At 47.7% G+C, this 14,228-nt stretch overlaps 1 protein-coding gene across 2 annotated transcripts in view; it reads left to right on the top strand.

The window, feature by feature from the left end:
- The window catches only part of BLNK (B cell linker), a 72,678-nt gene that overhangs the window by 35,848 nt on the left and 22,602 nt on the right, over window positions 1–14,228 (top strand). For both annotated transcript variants that reach the window (XM_059398237.1, XM_059398238.1), the window contains 4 exons: window positions 562–602; window positions 4,755–4,911; window positions 7,443–7,609; window positions 13,413–13,494. In XM_059398237.1, coding sequence (XP_059254220.1) covers window positions 562–602; window positions 4,755–4,911; window positions 7,443–7,609; window positions 13,413–13,494 — 447 coding nt within the window. The remainder of the gene's footprint in view (window positions 1–561; window positions 603–4,754; window positions 4,912–7,442; window positions 7,610–13,412; window positions 13,495–14,228) is intronic.

The following is a 14,228-nucleotide window of genomic DNA, read 5'->3' as shown; positions in this document are numbered from 1 at the left end:
AGTTTTAAAGCACCAGATAAATCTTTTCAATAAGAAAGTGAAATTTAGGGCCACAGAGAATCCCAGAAGTGATCTGTCACCTTACAGATCTTGAGACTGAGGCCCAGAGAAGTTAGCTGTCTTGATCGCTCTCTGACTAGTTAGGAGCAGAGCCTGCATGGGAATTTTGGTCTATTGTGACTCCCTCTCCAGTACTCTTTCTACTACATCTGCGTACTGATTCATAGAAATCCTGAGAAGCAACATGATATGAATTGCAGGTGTCTCCAGGGTTATTCTAAAGTCCCCAAAATGCTCCTTAACAAAGACAAATGAGGTTCAGATGTACCATGTCTCTGCCGCAGTGGGACTTACCTTTATGATTTGAGAACTTATTTTTTTTTCTAAAGAGGAGTTGAAAGCGAATGAACACGAGATAAGTCTAGTAACTGTTCAAAGCCAAGTGAACAAGACCAGGGAGCCCAAAGGCAAGGAAGGCAGCTGCAGGCTAGTAGTGGACACGGTGGGGCTGGCCAGCTGAGATTTACGCTTGTTCCTTCTGCTTCCCACATGCCATTGCAGAGAACCCTGCTGATGAAGAGGAGCAGTGGTCTGATGACTTTGTGAGTATTTGTTCCTGGGAGCAGGAGGGAGGGTGTTGTTTCCACTGGGATCCGTGGGAGACCTTTGCAAGGGCTTGTTTCTGAAGGACATGCTGCTGGTCACCTGTGCATCACAGCAGGGAGATGGAGGGAGATGGCTGACCTGGAAGGGCCACCAACAGATAAACAAGGCGGCAAGAACCCCATAGTGGCTGACTTGACCTGGCACCAACGTGTACCAGGCTACGTGCTTCATCCACATTACCTCCCCTAATCCTCCCCAGAGCCCTACGTGTAGGCACTCTTATCCCCATCTTCAGTGCTGCCATTTGGAGTTCTCACCAGCACAGCCAAAACAAATGTGAAGTGTTTTAAAATAATTCTGTATCAGTTAACAAAGGTCTCTGCCCTGAATTCCCCAGTGCCCCATCATTGCCTGGGACTTATCTAGGAGCCCTAAAGAGTGAATGCCTGGCACATTAGGGGACCCCTGGCCACTCTTAGGTCAGGATCTGAGCCATGCTCATTGTCAAACATTTTGAATATCAGCCCTGTTCATTTTACTGGGAATGAAACTAAGGCATGGAGAGTTTCAGTGACTTGTAGTTTCCAAGTTCAAACCCAGGCCCTCATATCTCAAAGCCAGGCTTTTCGACTCCAAGGGGCTTGTGACCAAGCCCTCTTGTGACCAAGAGGACCATGGCAGATGCTGGGGACAACAGAGTGACCCCAAAAGGGTGATGAGTCAGAGTCAGCCGTCACCCTCTTCACAGTGGCTCTGCAACCCACAGGGCATCTGGCTCACTTCTCTCTTGGGTCAAGCTTTAGAGGGACAAGACATCCTAAGAACTTTTTACAAAACAATTATTCCTCATTTATATCAAATTCATCCAGAATGCTAGTCTGCTCCACACCACGTGTGTTTTATCTGGACAGGATCCAAGAGGGCCTCCACACAGCCACATACCCCAGTGTACAGATAAGGAAACACCAAGACTAGGAAAATGAAAAGGACTTCCCCGTGGCCATTCAGTTACTCAGTGGTCCAGTGGAATAAGCGCTCAGGATTCCTGTCCCTGAGTTGGAGCCAACTCCACACGGGTTCACCACCTGGAGTTTATTCAGAGTATTATGAGGCAGGAGTGCCTCCCTTTTCTGCCTCTCTCCTTTCTGCAGAGAAAACTGTAGAAAGAGGAACTGAAAAGGCCTTTCTGCAGGTCCCTTGGGTGTGGAGTTCCTCCCAGGGTCTGGCAGCCGTGGAGCCCTCAGAGCACTGCAGGGGCGCCCCCTCCTGGTGGCCCATACCCAACCCCAGCTGAAGCAAACTTGAGAGCTGGTCTGCATCCACAGACAGGCAGCGAAAATTGAGCTTCCTGCCTAGATAAAAAGAGCACATGTGGGGACTTAGAAAACACAAATAAAATCAGCCTGGAGAGGAGGGGATGACTTGTGTCCCAAAGTCAAACAACCAAAGTTAGAGTCCCAGCTGTCATAAGGATTGGGTAAACCTTCCTTCACAATTATTTTGACCTTACTGGATTCCTATTGTACACAGAACAAAATCCAGGCCTGTGGCCTCCAGGCCAGATAAGATCTGGCCTCTGCAGACCTGTCCAGCCTTCCTTGCATCCCCTTGGCAGGGCGTTGTCTGTTATGGCCCAGATGCGCAGGTCTGCCTTTAGTCCTACAACAAGAGGTCAAGGTCATGCCTGCTCAGTGATTTCAGACTCATAGACCTTGGGCTGGTGAAGGAAGAAGGGGAGAGAAGAGAAACTAAAGAGCATCCCCAGCTTTCCTCACTTGTTCTGCTCCTTCTTGTCCTTCAGGCTTGGCTTCACTGTCTCCTTCTCAGGAAGGCCTTTTCTGCACCTGAGGTAGAGTCCCTTTTCCCATTGCTCTCTGTCTCAGGACCCTGAACATTTCCTCAAGTGAATCTGTCACGAGTGACAGCTATTTTATGGTTGATATTGTACTTATTATCTGTTATTCACTATTTATTTACTGCTGGTTTCTCCTGCTAAAATTCTATGAAGGCAGGGACTGTGCCCAGAGTCAAGCACAATGGCTGGCACACAGTAGGTGCTCAATAAATATTAACTGATTGATTGAATGAATGAACGGACAATATGAGAAAGTTTTTGCCTGATTACACGTTCCCTTCTTCAAACTTTTCACCCCACTTCAGCATCGGGCTGCCAGGAGCGTCTGACAGGGAGTCGCTCTTCCTCTACCTTCTCTGCCTCCTTGGCCAGCCTGGTTCTTTCAGTCAGGGTGCTCTGCCCAAGGGACTGTGAGGACCTCCATGTCCTCCCCAGATGCACCCTGCTCCCCAGCCTCCAGGTAATCAGGTCTAGGAAGGCCTGTGCCTGCTCCACAGATACAGACCCAAAATAGGAGGCCCAAACTAGCTCCCATCCAGGCACGTGCGTCTGGGTTCCTACTGTTTCTTTCACTTTCCAGATGGTTATTAAAGCAATCTTTTCTCAGCCCATTCACTGACGTCTCCCTGGGATGTCACAACAAGAGGGATCGGGTCCTGTCACTGACAAGGGTAAGGAGAGTGAGTCCCAGGGCCTCAGGCTCTGTGGAAGGAACCTTGTCAAGCCAGGCTCTCACCATGGGCCACTCTTTCGCTCTCACAGCACCTCCCAGGCCGGCTGTTCAAGAACAGCTCTGGCTTCTCCAGAGCACAGACCACAGAGTCTCCTCTCCTACTCCACTCCTCATGCCTCAGTTTCTCTGAGGGCTTAAACAGACTCTTATAGGATTGTGGTAAGGGATACATGAGGTAGGCAGTGCATGCAAATGTCGGTTATGATAGTAATGATAATTGCCATTATTCTATTCAACCGAATTTCGTATTCACAGTCAGGAAGGATTACTGAGCCTTCCAATCTGTTGTTATCGAAAAAGGGGTTTGGGAAAGTCCCCCTCTACAAGGCTTTTCTCACCGCGCCCCTCCCTCTCCCTTCCTGACTCTTTGGGTTTAGGACAAGGACCTCCTCTTCCCTCCCAGTGCTCCTCCACCACCTTGGGGAAACCTCTCTTTTCAGCTGCCTTTCTCTGTGCCCCTCCTGCTGTTCACCCCACTCCTCCCCTTTCCCCCTTGCCCCACAGACGGAGCAGGGGAGCAGCTCGCACTCCCTCTCGCATCCTTCATTGTAAACACACTGCCTTCCTGGCCTGCCCGTGCTGGGCCTGCTTCTGCCCCGAGGAGACAGCAGTGGAACCAACTCGGGGCTCCTGTGGCACCACACCTGCGGCGGTGTAGGACTGCAGGGGAAGGGGGCCAGCGGAAGGCAGGTGCACCGCGTATTCACTGGCAAATCCTGCACGGATAATGCAGGGTGTCAGGCAGCATGCGCAGAGGACTTCTTCCATCCTGGATCAACTGTTTCCTGCATGTGAATACATGCAAGTGTGGCATCTAGCTAAGGGATCTCTGAACAAAACGCGAGAGAAGCTAGGAGCGGTGCCCCTGGGAAGGAACTGAGAGGCCAGGAAGGAGACTTTATTTACATCCTTTTGAGTTGTTACTGTGCCAGTGTATTTTCAACATACATTGAATATTCAATATTTGATCATTTCAATGTAGACTTAAATACAATTTATATTAAAAAAAAAAAAAAGGAAGAGAATGGAGTCTGGGTCAGATGAAAAGCCTCACCCCTGCAGCTTACCTACCCTGTTAAAAAACAAACAGACCTCATCTCAAAGGTATCTGTATGCTCTGTGTCTCCCCTTATTGATCTTTTCCCTCAACCCTCAGCATCCGTGGCCAATGAAACTTATTGGTCATTCTATTCTAGTATATTGTATTCTCTTCTATTGTATTCTAGTATATTGTATCGGGTCCTTTTTCTGTCCTCTAAAAAATGTATTTTATCTCTGACTGCTCTTCTTTGCAGACACACAGAGTTTCAGCCACCCGCCCTGTTAAATGGCCCACATGCTCCCCCAGGATAGTGGTTCAGGTGATAAATTCTGGAGCAAGAAAGACTTGGCCTCAACCCCAGCTTTGCCTCTGATGGCTGCCCAGCCTTGCTTAGCCAACCTTTCCAAGCCTCGCTCTCTGGTCCCTATGCTGGGGGAGCAGCTCCCACCCCCTAAAGCCAGAGCTGGGCTGATGATGGAGCCTGGATGGGGCACTGAGCCTGGGGTCTGCCCTTGCAGGACAGTGACTATGAACACCCAGATGAGCACTCGGACTCAGAGATGTACGTGCTGCCCGCTGAGGAGACCGGGGACGACAGTTACGAGCCACCACCCGGCGAGCAGGAGACAAGAACCGTCCACCCAGCCCTGCCCTTCGCCAGGGGCGAGTACATAGGTGAGGCAGCCCCCCAGACCCTGGGCGCTCAGCCTGCCAGGCAGGGGAATGGAAACAAGCAGCCTGGCAGGTCGGTGGGCGCCTCCCACTCTCACCACCCCACACTGGTCATCTGGTCACTCAGAAACCATGGCGCCCCAAATGGAAAACTTGCCTGTTCAAGGGGGGAAAAGTCCTCTTCCTAAATCGCCAATGTTGAAAATAGGTAAAAGATAAAAGGAACACACCCTGATGACTATTTCCACCACCAGATAGTCTCCAGATAGCCCCATGAGAAATCAACCCTGAGATCAGTCTTGCTGCTTTTTCATCTTGTTGTACACAAGGCTCTGGAATTTCTCTTGAGGTTTCTGTACAGAACAAGGGTGATCTTCAAGGATCCCAGTATCTGCTGTTGCCCCTCCTTCCTCATGCCCATCCCCTCACAGGCAGGTCACACACTGAGCATAGACTATGGCTTTTTAACGGGGGGCTTAGAGTGAGAGTAAGGAGCTCTAAGTCTGGAATTAGCTGTAGGTTAATGGGCACAGCTCCCGTGAAGCCTCCAGGCCTGAGTGTGGTTTTTAATGTCCCCCAAGGAGAAGCCTGTGCTCTGGGTAACAAAGCTCAGCAGGGGTGGGGGGGTAGAGCGTGTCCATGATGATGAGGGTGATGCTAGCGTTTGTACCATGTCCCTATGTGTAAAGGGCTCCACATCTGTTATCATTGTCATTAACTGCCTCCTCACAAGGCACCAAGCATGGCCCCTTGCTTCACGCCACAATCCACCTACTGAGCACCTACTGTGTGCCAGAGCTATGCTGAGCCCTGAGCATTCAGCAGCAAGCAAGACAGACATACTCCCAGAGTTTTATATTTACAGTAGTGGCCTACTTCACACTCTCAGGAATCTTATGGAAGAGGTATTCATCCTCACTTTACAAAGGAAGAAAGTGAGGTCAGGAAGAGTGAACTGATGGGGCCCAGTGCGTGGCAGGGCGAGGATGGATGCTGGGCTTCCCAGCCCCCAACATCCATGCTTTCACCGCTCCACCTCGCACGCAGCCCACCGTATTTGTGACCTTGTTCAAACATTACAGCCCTGGGAAGGAAGCGGCTGCAGTGGGCTCATGTTACAGGCTAGGAAACTACCATGAGGGTGGCGTGGCAGCTCATTCAAGGCCATGCTCTTCAAAGCTTGTCTTCTGTGTTTTGTGGCTTCTGATGGGCTTCAATCTTACATTTAAAAAACCCAGTAAACTCCAGGAGCTGCCAGTAAAACTAGAAAACCTGACAGAGTTATGGGCACAGCAAAGCAGATGCCCTAGACCTAAGCATAGCTCCAGCACCCAGAAAGAGGCTTCCGAGGAGGCATCCAACGGGAAGTGAACCATACTTTCAGCAAGGCAGGAACAGCCCCAGGGGGAGAACAGGTGGGGATGTGACAGGTGGCACAGCAGGTGCAAGAAGCTAAGGATGGCGGGGGAGGGGGGTAGTTGTGCCGAAGCCAGTGTGAGCACCTAGGCTGTTCCCAGGATGGGGACACGCCAGGTTATTCCTATGCTGAGATCTTCCTGCAATGTGTCGGTCTGAGTCTGTGCTCAGATTCCACTGCACAGACTCCCTGTTGTCTTGCCCCCCTCCCCCACACCATGTCACATCCGTATATTGGTCCTGTTTGTTAGGCATCCACTCTCTCAGACACACCGCTCCCCCCACCCCGCCCTCACTGCTTTCTTCCTACTCCCTACCAAATCCCTCTAAGGTGGATATTACCCTCCTCACTTTAAAAATGAGGAATATGAGTCCTGGAGAGGCTGAGCCACAAATAACCAGCCCAAACAAGTGCAGCCAGTGAGAGGCAAAGCAGGGGACCCAACTCAGGGCCATTCAGCTTGGGAGCCTGCACTGGTTCCCTGACACCTGCTCAGGACACAGTCCCCAACAAGGGGTAACTCGGGCTCTCCATGAGCTGAGGGAAATCATTGAGGGGAAGAAATGGAGGTTCACTCAGATGAGTAGTTGCAACTCTGAAGACACCTTAGAATAACCTGGGAAACTTTGAGACCTATAGTGCCAGGACCCTCCCCACAAGTTCAAGCTAGTATGTCCGGGGCGGGGCCCGGGCCTTGGCATTTTCTTATAAAGTTCCCCAGGTGGTTCCAACATGTAAGGAGGATTGAGAGTCCATCCCTGTCCTTAAGTGTTCATAGAACAGAGTGAAGCTTCGAGGAGCACACCCTCTGAGGCCACTCTGCTGCCATGGGCTTCCATCCACTCTGCTGGGCAGCATGCTGGGCAGTCGGCGCTCCTGAGCCAGTGGGTCTCCATCACTCCCCTGGGAGGATGTTTTTGATGAGGACATTCTTTTGGTTTTTATAATGTTAGTCAATGGGCAGCTGATTTTTTGCCTGAATGTCATTATATACTTTTAAGGAATGCTCAGATTAATCATTGGTGACTACAGAGATGCCACGGGTGGTTTCATACTTTGGCCCAGGGAATGATCCAGAGTCCCTTTCATCTTACACTTTGTGGTTGTTCCTTTCAAGACAATCGGTCAAGCCAGAGGCAGTCTCCGCCCTTCAGCAAGACACTTCCCAGTAAGCCCGACTGGCCTTCGGCAAAAGCAAGAGCCAGAGTGGCCTCCACTCTGCCGGCGCTGACTTCTCTTCAGAAACCTCAAGTCCCACCCAAACCCAAAGAACTTGAGGATGAGGTAACGTAAATCTATCCCAAAGGCTTCCCAGTCCAAGGGGAAAGCAGTATGCAGGGCGGAGAGGGAAGGGGCCGGAGAAAGGGGGAGGAGAGATGAGGGCAGGGGCCCAGGTGGTCTGGCCGCCTCCTCCATGCCCCTCTCTCTGCCCAAGACTAACCACCTACCCCTCAAATTCTGCACTGGTAAACAGAAAGGAGGTTTTTCTCTCGAAGAAGGCATATATGGCCTTATTTTAAGCATTTTCATTTCCAGAGGGTATGGGTAATATCAGTGCTGGATCTGTGCGCCTCTTATTAGCCTCCCTCTCTCTCTCCTTGGTTTCCTGTGAACCTTCTCCTTCCTCCGTAAGGGATTTCCCTATCCTTATACTCCTTTTCTGCCTTGCTTTCTTTCCTCCACTTTCTTTGCTCTCCACTTCACATTTCTCCTGCAAGATACAGAGATGTGCAATGGGACAAATATGGAGACCCCTAGTGGTAGGGAGGCCCTGCGCAGCCTGTGGAGGAACATGGCCCCTCACTTCCCTTTGGCACCTCTTGCTTCTCACTCCCTTTTCCCTGAGCACCTGCTCTCCAGGGACCCATCCTAGCCGACTGTCCTGTACTCCACTCTGGGTTTATCTCGTCATCTCCCCTCTGTCAGCACCTGTGTTTTATGGGTCTCATTCCCTGTGGAATAGCTCCTGTTTGAAAAGGCACGAAAAACCCATTCAGACTGTTGTAGGAAAGCCTGATGAGGCCTAATACCTAGTACCTTACTTGCATTTTAAGTAAGGCAAGCCCTCAAACTTAGCCATTACAAGCTTACAAGTATAATGGTCTCAGGATTAAAATAACAATAAAGATGACACCCCCTTTTCTTTTACAGATTTTGTTTATTTACTTGAGGGAAGGAGAATGAGAGGATCATGTGAGAAGGGGGAGGGTCAGAGCAAGAAGCAGACTCCCCGCTGAGCAGGGCTTCAGGATCACAACCCAAGCCTAAGGCAGCCGCCCAATCAACTGAGCCACCCAAGTGCCCAATAAAGGCAACTCTTAAACCATCCCTGAACATAATATTACAGCAGCTTTTGAAGAAATAACTTGTGGGTTTTTTTTTTTTTTTTAAGATTTTGTTTGTTTGTGTGAGAGAGAGAGAGAGCACAAGAGGGGGAGGGAAGGGCAGAGGGAGAGGGAAAAGCAGGCTCTCCGCTGAGCATGGAGCCAGACATGGGGCTCTATCCGGGGACCCCAGGATCATGACCTCAGCTGAAGGCAGACTTTTTTTTTTTTTTTTTCATTTTATTTGATTTCTTTTTAGTGTTCCAGAATTCATTGTTTATGCACCACATCCAGTGCTCCATGCAATACATGCCCTCCATAATACCCACCACCAGACTCACCCAACCCCCAACCGCCCCCCACAATACCTTCATTTTGTTTCTTAGTGTCTGCAGTCTCTCAGGTTTGTCTCCCCCTCCAATTTCCCCCAACTCATTTGTCCTCTCCATCTCCCTATGTCCTTCGTCTTAATCCTTTTGTTCCACAAGTAAGTGAAACCATATGATAATTGACTCTCTCTGCTTGACTTATTTCACTTAGCATAATCTCTCCCAGTCCCGTCCATGTTGCTACAAAAGTTAAGTTTTCATCCTTTCTGATGGAGGCATAATACTCCATAGTGTATATGGACCATATCTTCTTTATCCGTTTGCCCGTTGAAGGGCATCTTGGTTCTTTCCACAGTTTGGAGACTGTGGCCATTGCTACTATGAACATTGGGGTACAGATGGCCCGTCTTTTCACTACATCAGTATCTTTGGGGTAAATACCCAGTAGTGCAATTTCAGGGTCATAGGGAATCTCTATTTTTAATTTCTTAAGGAATCTCCACAATGTTTTCTAAAGTGGCTGCATCAGCTTGCATTCCCACCAACAGTGTAAGAGGGTTCCCCTTTCTCCACACCCTCTCCAATACATGTTGTTTACTATCTTGTTAATTTTGGCCATTCTAACTGGTGTAAGGTGGTATCAATGTGGTATTCATTTGAATCTCCCTGATAGCTAATGATGATGAATATTTTTTCATGTGTCTGTTAGCCATTTGTATGTTGTCTTTGGAGAAGTGTCTATTCACGTCTTCTGCCTCTTAACCTGCTGACCCACCCACGTGCCCCAGAAATAACTTGTTTCTAAATGCCAAAGGTGATAAAACCTATAATATATAAATATGTCGTAAAATGACCCACATTTCCACCTTAATATAATTTGTAGGCCAGCAGGAGATGGAAAAGAGAAACTTAAATGAGATAGAGGGAGCGTTTAGGCCCAAAATCCCACTTTGACCCTTACTAGCTGTGTGACTTTGGGCAAGCCAGATAACCTCTCTGAGCCTCAGTTTTTAATCTCTTCAGGTTATTTTAAGGATTTAGTAAGAGAACATATATATAAAACACTAAATACAGTGCCTCATACACGGAAGATTTGGTGTGTCATATGTTCCTTCCTAGCATATTCTAGATTCTTTACAAAATCCCATTTTCTAGTTGCTTCTGAAAACAGAAAGGCTGGCAATACAGGGCCATCCTGGCCTCAAAGCAGCTGAGCCTCATGGCAACCCTCCAGCTTAGCTGTGAATCCCTGACTTTTATTTGCACTGGTCATAGTCCCTTCCACTCATATGAGATGTGCACAAAGCCTTCCTCTGCATTTGTCCCTAAAGCTGTTCCCTGCCTGCCTCCATAAGTGGTTTCCTGTATGACTTCTACTCTAGTGCTAGTTTAAGTCAGAAAGTCAGCTGACAGAAAAAGGATTGTTGGCCAGTCCTCTCTGTCTGTCTGAGAGGTGATGCTGACCTTTTGGGGTAAGAAGGGGCTGGCAGGAAGAAGCTGAGTAGGAAAAAGGACACGGGGACCGGCTGTTAGGGGCTTTTTGTGAATTCTTTCAGCATTTGGCAAATCTGTATGAAGTTATAAATTCAGACACAGAATACAAATGAATACAGTGTGTTATATAAGGCTCTCCATTTCTGTGAAGAGCTAAGAGTGGACCCCCATGATGAGAGGCAGAGTTTTGCTAATAGCAGCCTTGTGGAGGTGGCTCAGGCAAGTCTGTACCAGTGGGAAAGGAGAAGTATGGAGGAGGCTGCATTCTGGAATGGGCAGATGGGCAGTCAAGATAAGAAAGAGGTTAAAAAAGAAAAAAAAAATAGGCCAACATTAAGATCTTGTGGAACCATTAGATAGAAAAAGAAGAAATCAAGACAAGCATAAATAACTAAAAATATTTAGCTCTGCTGTACAGGTTCCAGGAAAAGTATGGGGGTATAGACTAACCAGAGAGTTGGGGAAGGAGCAGCACCTAAGAGGAAGGAGCATCTGTGCTGTAGGGATAAGCATGGTGGGCACTTGATGGGTACTGGGAATCAATTGATGTTCTGAGGATTTGTGTTTATCCCATTAAGCCCTCCCAAGAACCCTATGAAATAGGTACTGCCATCCCCATTTTACAGATAAGGAAATGGTACAGATGAGGTGCAAAGGGGTTGAAAACTTATCCAAGGTCACAGAGGCCAGGTTTGGAGGTAAAGAAAGAGATGAGAAATAGGAATTAAATGAAGGGAGGTAGAAATAAGATAGAAAGAGAAGGGGAAGGCAAGAAGGTCCTAGAATGTAGTGGCTGAGAGTGTGGATCCTTGAACTGACTCTTGAACCCCAACTCTTCTACATTTTGCTATGAGGATGTGAGCAAGCTACTCCACTTCTCTGTGCCTTGGGTTCTTCAAGATTCTTCATCTTAATATGGAGCTGACAGTAGCACCTGCCTTACTGGGTTGTTGTAAGGATTGAGTGAAATAACACATGGGAAGTACTCAGGTGAGCACTTGCCAATTAGTGCTCAATAAATGTTTGGGCTCTGTTTCTCTAGAATCCACCTGGCCTACCCACCAAGGTGAGTTGCAAAAACCACATTTGGAATCTGATTATCTCCTTTGCTTCCTAGCAATATAAAATCACTTCCTCCCCCAATTTATGGTCAACTGATTATTGACAAAGTTGCCAAGACTATTCAGTGGGGAGAGAATCATTTTTAAACAGATTGTGCCAGGGTAACTGTATATTCACGTGCAAAAATATGAGGGTGGGCGCGTCTCCCACCAAAGACAAAAACTAGCCAAAAATAGATCCTAGATCTAAATGTAAGAGCGAAAACTATAACATTTTAGAAGAGAATGAACATATAAATCTCTGTGACCTTGTATTAGACAAGGGTGTTTTAGATACGGAACCAAGGAACAACAGTAATTGTTGTTAAAAAGTAGTTAAAATGGGGGGCACCTGTATGGTTCAATAGGTTAAGTCTCTGCCTTCGGCTCCGGTCGTATTCACAGGGTTGTGGGATCGAGCCCCACATCGGACACTCTGCTCAGCGGGGAGCCTGTTTCCCCCTCTCTCTCTCTGCCTGCCTCTCTGCCTACTTGTGATCTTTGTCTATCAAATAAACAAATAAAATATTTTTTTAAAAAAGTAGTTAAAATGGGCTTCACAATGTCAAACATTTTTTGCTGCAAGCGACACCCCCAAAGATGTAAGAAGACAGCCTGCAGAATGGGAGAAAAGTTTCACAAATTATATATCTGATAAGAGGTTTCTGTCTAGAGCATGAAAGAATTCTTCCAACCTAATAATAAAAAAGACAACCCAATTAAAAATGGGCGGAGAAGTCAAATAGACTTTTTTCTAAAGAAAATATAAGAAGGCCCAAGAAGCATACAAAAACATGCTTAACATCATCAACCACCAGGGAAATGCAAATCAAAACCATACTTAGACACCACTTCCTGTCTCAGGATAGTGATATTTAAAAGACAAACAATAGCAGGTGTCAGTGAGGATGTGGAGAAATTGGAGCCTTCGTATGCTGCTGGTAGGAATGGAAGAGGGAGCAGACACTTTGGAACAACAGTTTGGCCTTTCCTCAGACTTAAACGGAAGCTACCATGTGACCCAGCAATTCCATCACGAGGTATATTCCCAAGAGAGATTTACATCTACACAAAAACATGTACCTGAACGTCCCTGGCGCCATTGTTCATGATAGCCCCAAAGTGAGAACAACCCGAATGTCTACCACCTGATGAATAGACCAAGAAAACGCGGTACATTCATAGACGGGGAATGTTGTTTGTCCACACAAGTGAATGACATACCGACATGCTCTGTGGTTGAACTTGAAATTATTATGCTAGATGAAAGAAGTCACTATGTATTATGTGATTCCATTTCTATGCAACACCCAGATTGGGCAAATCTTAGAGAAGATTAGTGGTTGACTAGGCTGGGGAAGGGGTAGATGAGGAGTGACTCAAGGTACTGGGCTCCTTTTTGGGGTAACAAAAATGTTCTAAACTTAGACTGTGGTGATGCTTGCACACTCTGAGAGTACCAGACCCACCAAATTATACACTTCACATAGGAATTTAATTGTGTCTTAATTCGATCTCAAAAAAGGTATTTTAAAAAACCACTCCTTGGGGCACCTGGGTAGCTCAGTCAGTCAAGCACCTGCTTTCAGCTCAGGTCATGATCTCAGGCTCCTGGGATCAGCCCTACATCAGGCTCCTTGCTCAGCAGAGTCTGCTTCTCCCTCTGCCTTCTGCTCTCTCTGCTTGTGCGCTCCGTGTGTGTGTGTGTGTGTGTGTGTGTGTGTGTGTGTGTATCTAATAAATAAATAAAATCTTTAAAAAACAAAACAAAACACTCCTTTCCAGACTATAAGCCTGGATTGGACAGCTTCCTCTTGATTCACGTCTGTACTTCTTCCAGGTTGATTATGTGGTCCCTGTGGATGATGAAGATGAGAACTACATTCACCCCACAGAAGACTGTTCACTCCCAGCTGAAAAAGGCAAGAGTTTGTAGTTTTAAGCATCTGAATGCTGTAGCAGTTGAGGGAGGGGCACAAGAGACTATTGGGTAGGGAGCAGCAGGGGGTGCACAAATTCTACCCCCCACCCCCCCGCTAACCCACCACCTTCATGGTGGAGTCTTCTGACCCATCCCTGACAGACTCATCTCATTCACACCCTTCTTCCTCCACCCCCTCCCGTGCTCAAGTTCCAAAAGCATCTAGGTTCTTATTTAACTGTTCTCACTTAGGAGGGATTTCCTTTAAAACTTAATCCTCACAGAGCCAGAGGCCACCATGTTGGCCTCAAAACTATGGCACAGGAACGATGTGCACAGAGGGCGGAAGATGTGAAGAGAGCGAAAGGCGCTCTGTGTCCTGACAATGGAATTGTAATGCTGTCTCAGGCAAAGGGAGACTTTTTGTTGGTAAGCCCTTCGTGGAATAACAAATGGGATGGCAAATGATTTCTGAAGGCCGGTGCCACGTACCCTCAGACTGGGAGTGGAGTAGGTCAATTTCATTCCGGATGGAGTTACTGTGGAGAAAGGACACCTCTTTGAGTGGCATTACTCATCTCATGGACTGGACTCTGAAGCAGTCATACTCTCTTTTTACTCTGCTGATTAGTGGCAGCCCTCTCCCGCCTCCCCAGATAGCACCAGCAGCTTCGAGACCCACCTGAACTCCTCTGCCACCCATCAGCATGAAACCATAAGTAGATATTACATTGT

The sequence above is a fragment of the Mustela nigripes genome, chromosome 4, assembly GCF_022355385.1.
Source record: "Mustela nigripes isolate SB6536 chromosome 4, MUSNIG.SB6536, whole genome shotgun sequence".
NCBI classification, from domain to species: domain Eukaryota; kingdom Metazoa; phylum Chordata; class Mammalia; order Carnivora; family Mustelidae; genus Mustela; species Mustela nigripes.
Note: the sequence above shows the minus strand (reverse complement) of the source record. Positions and strands in the feature narration are given on the sequence as shown.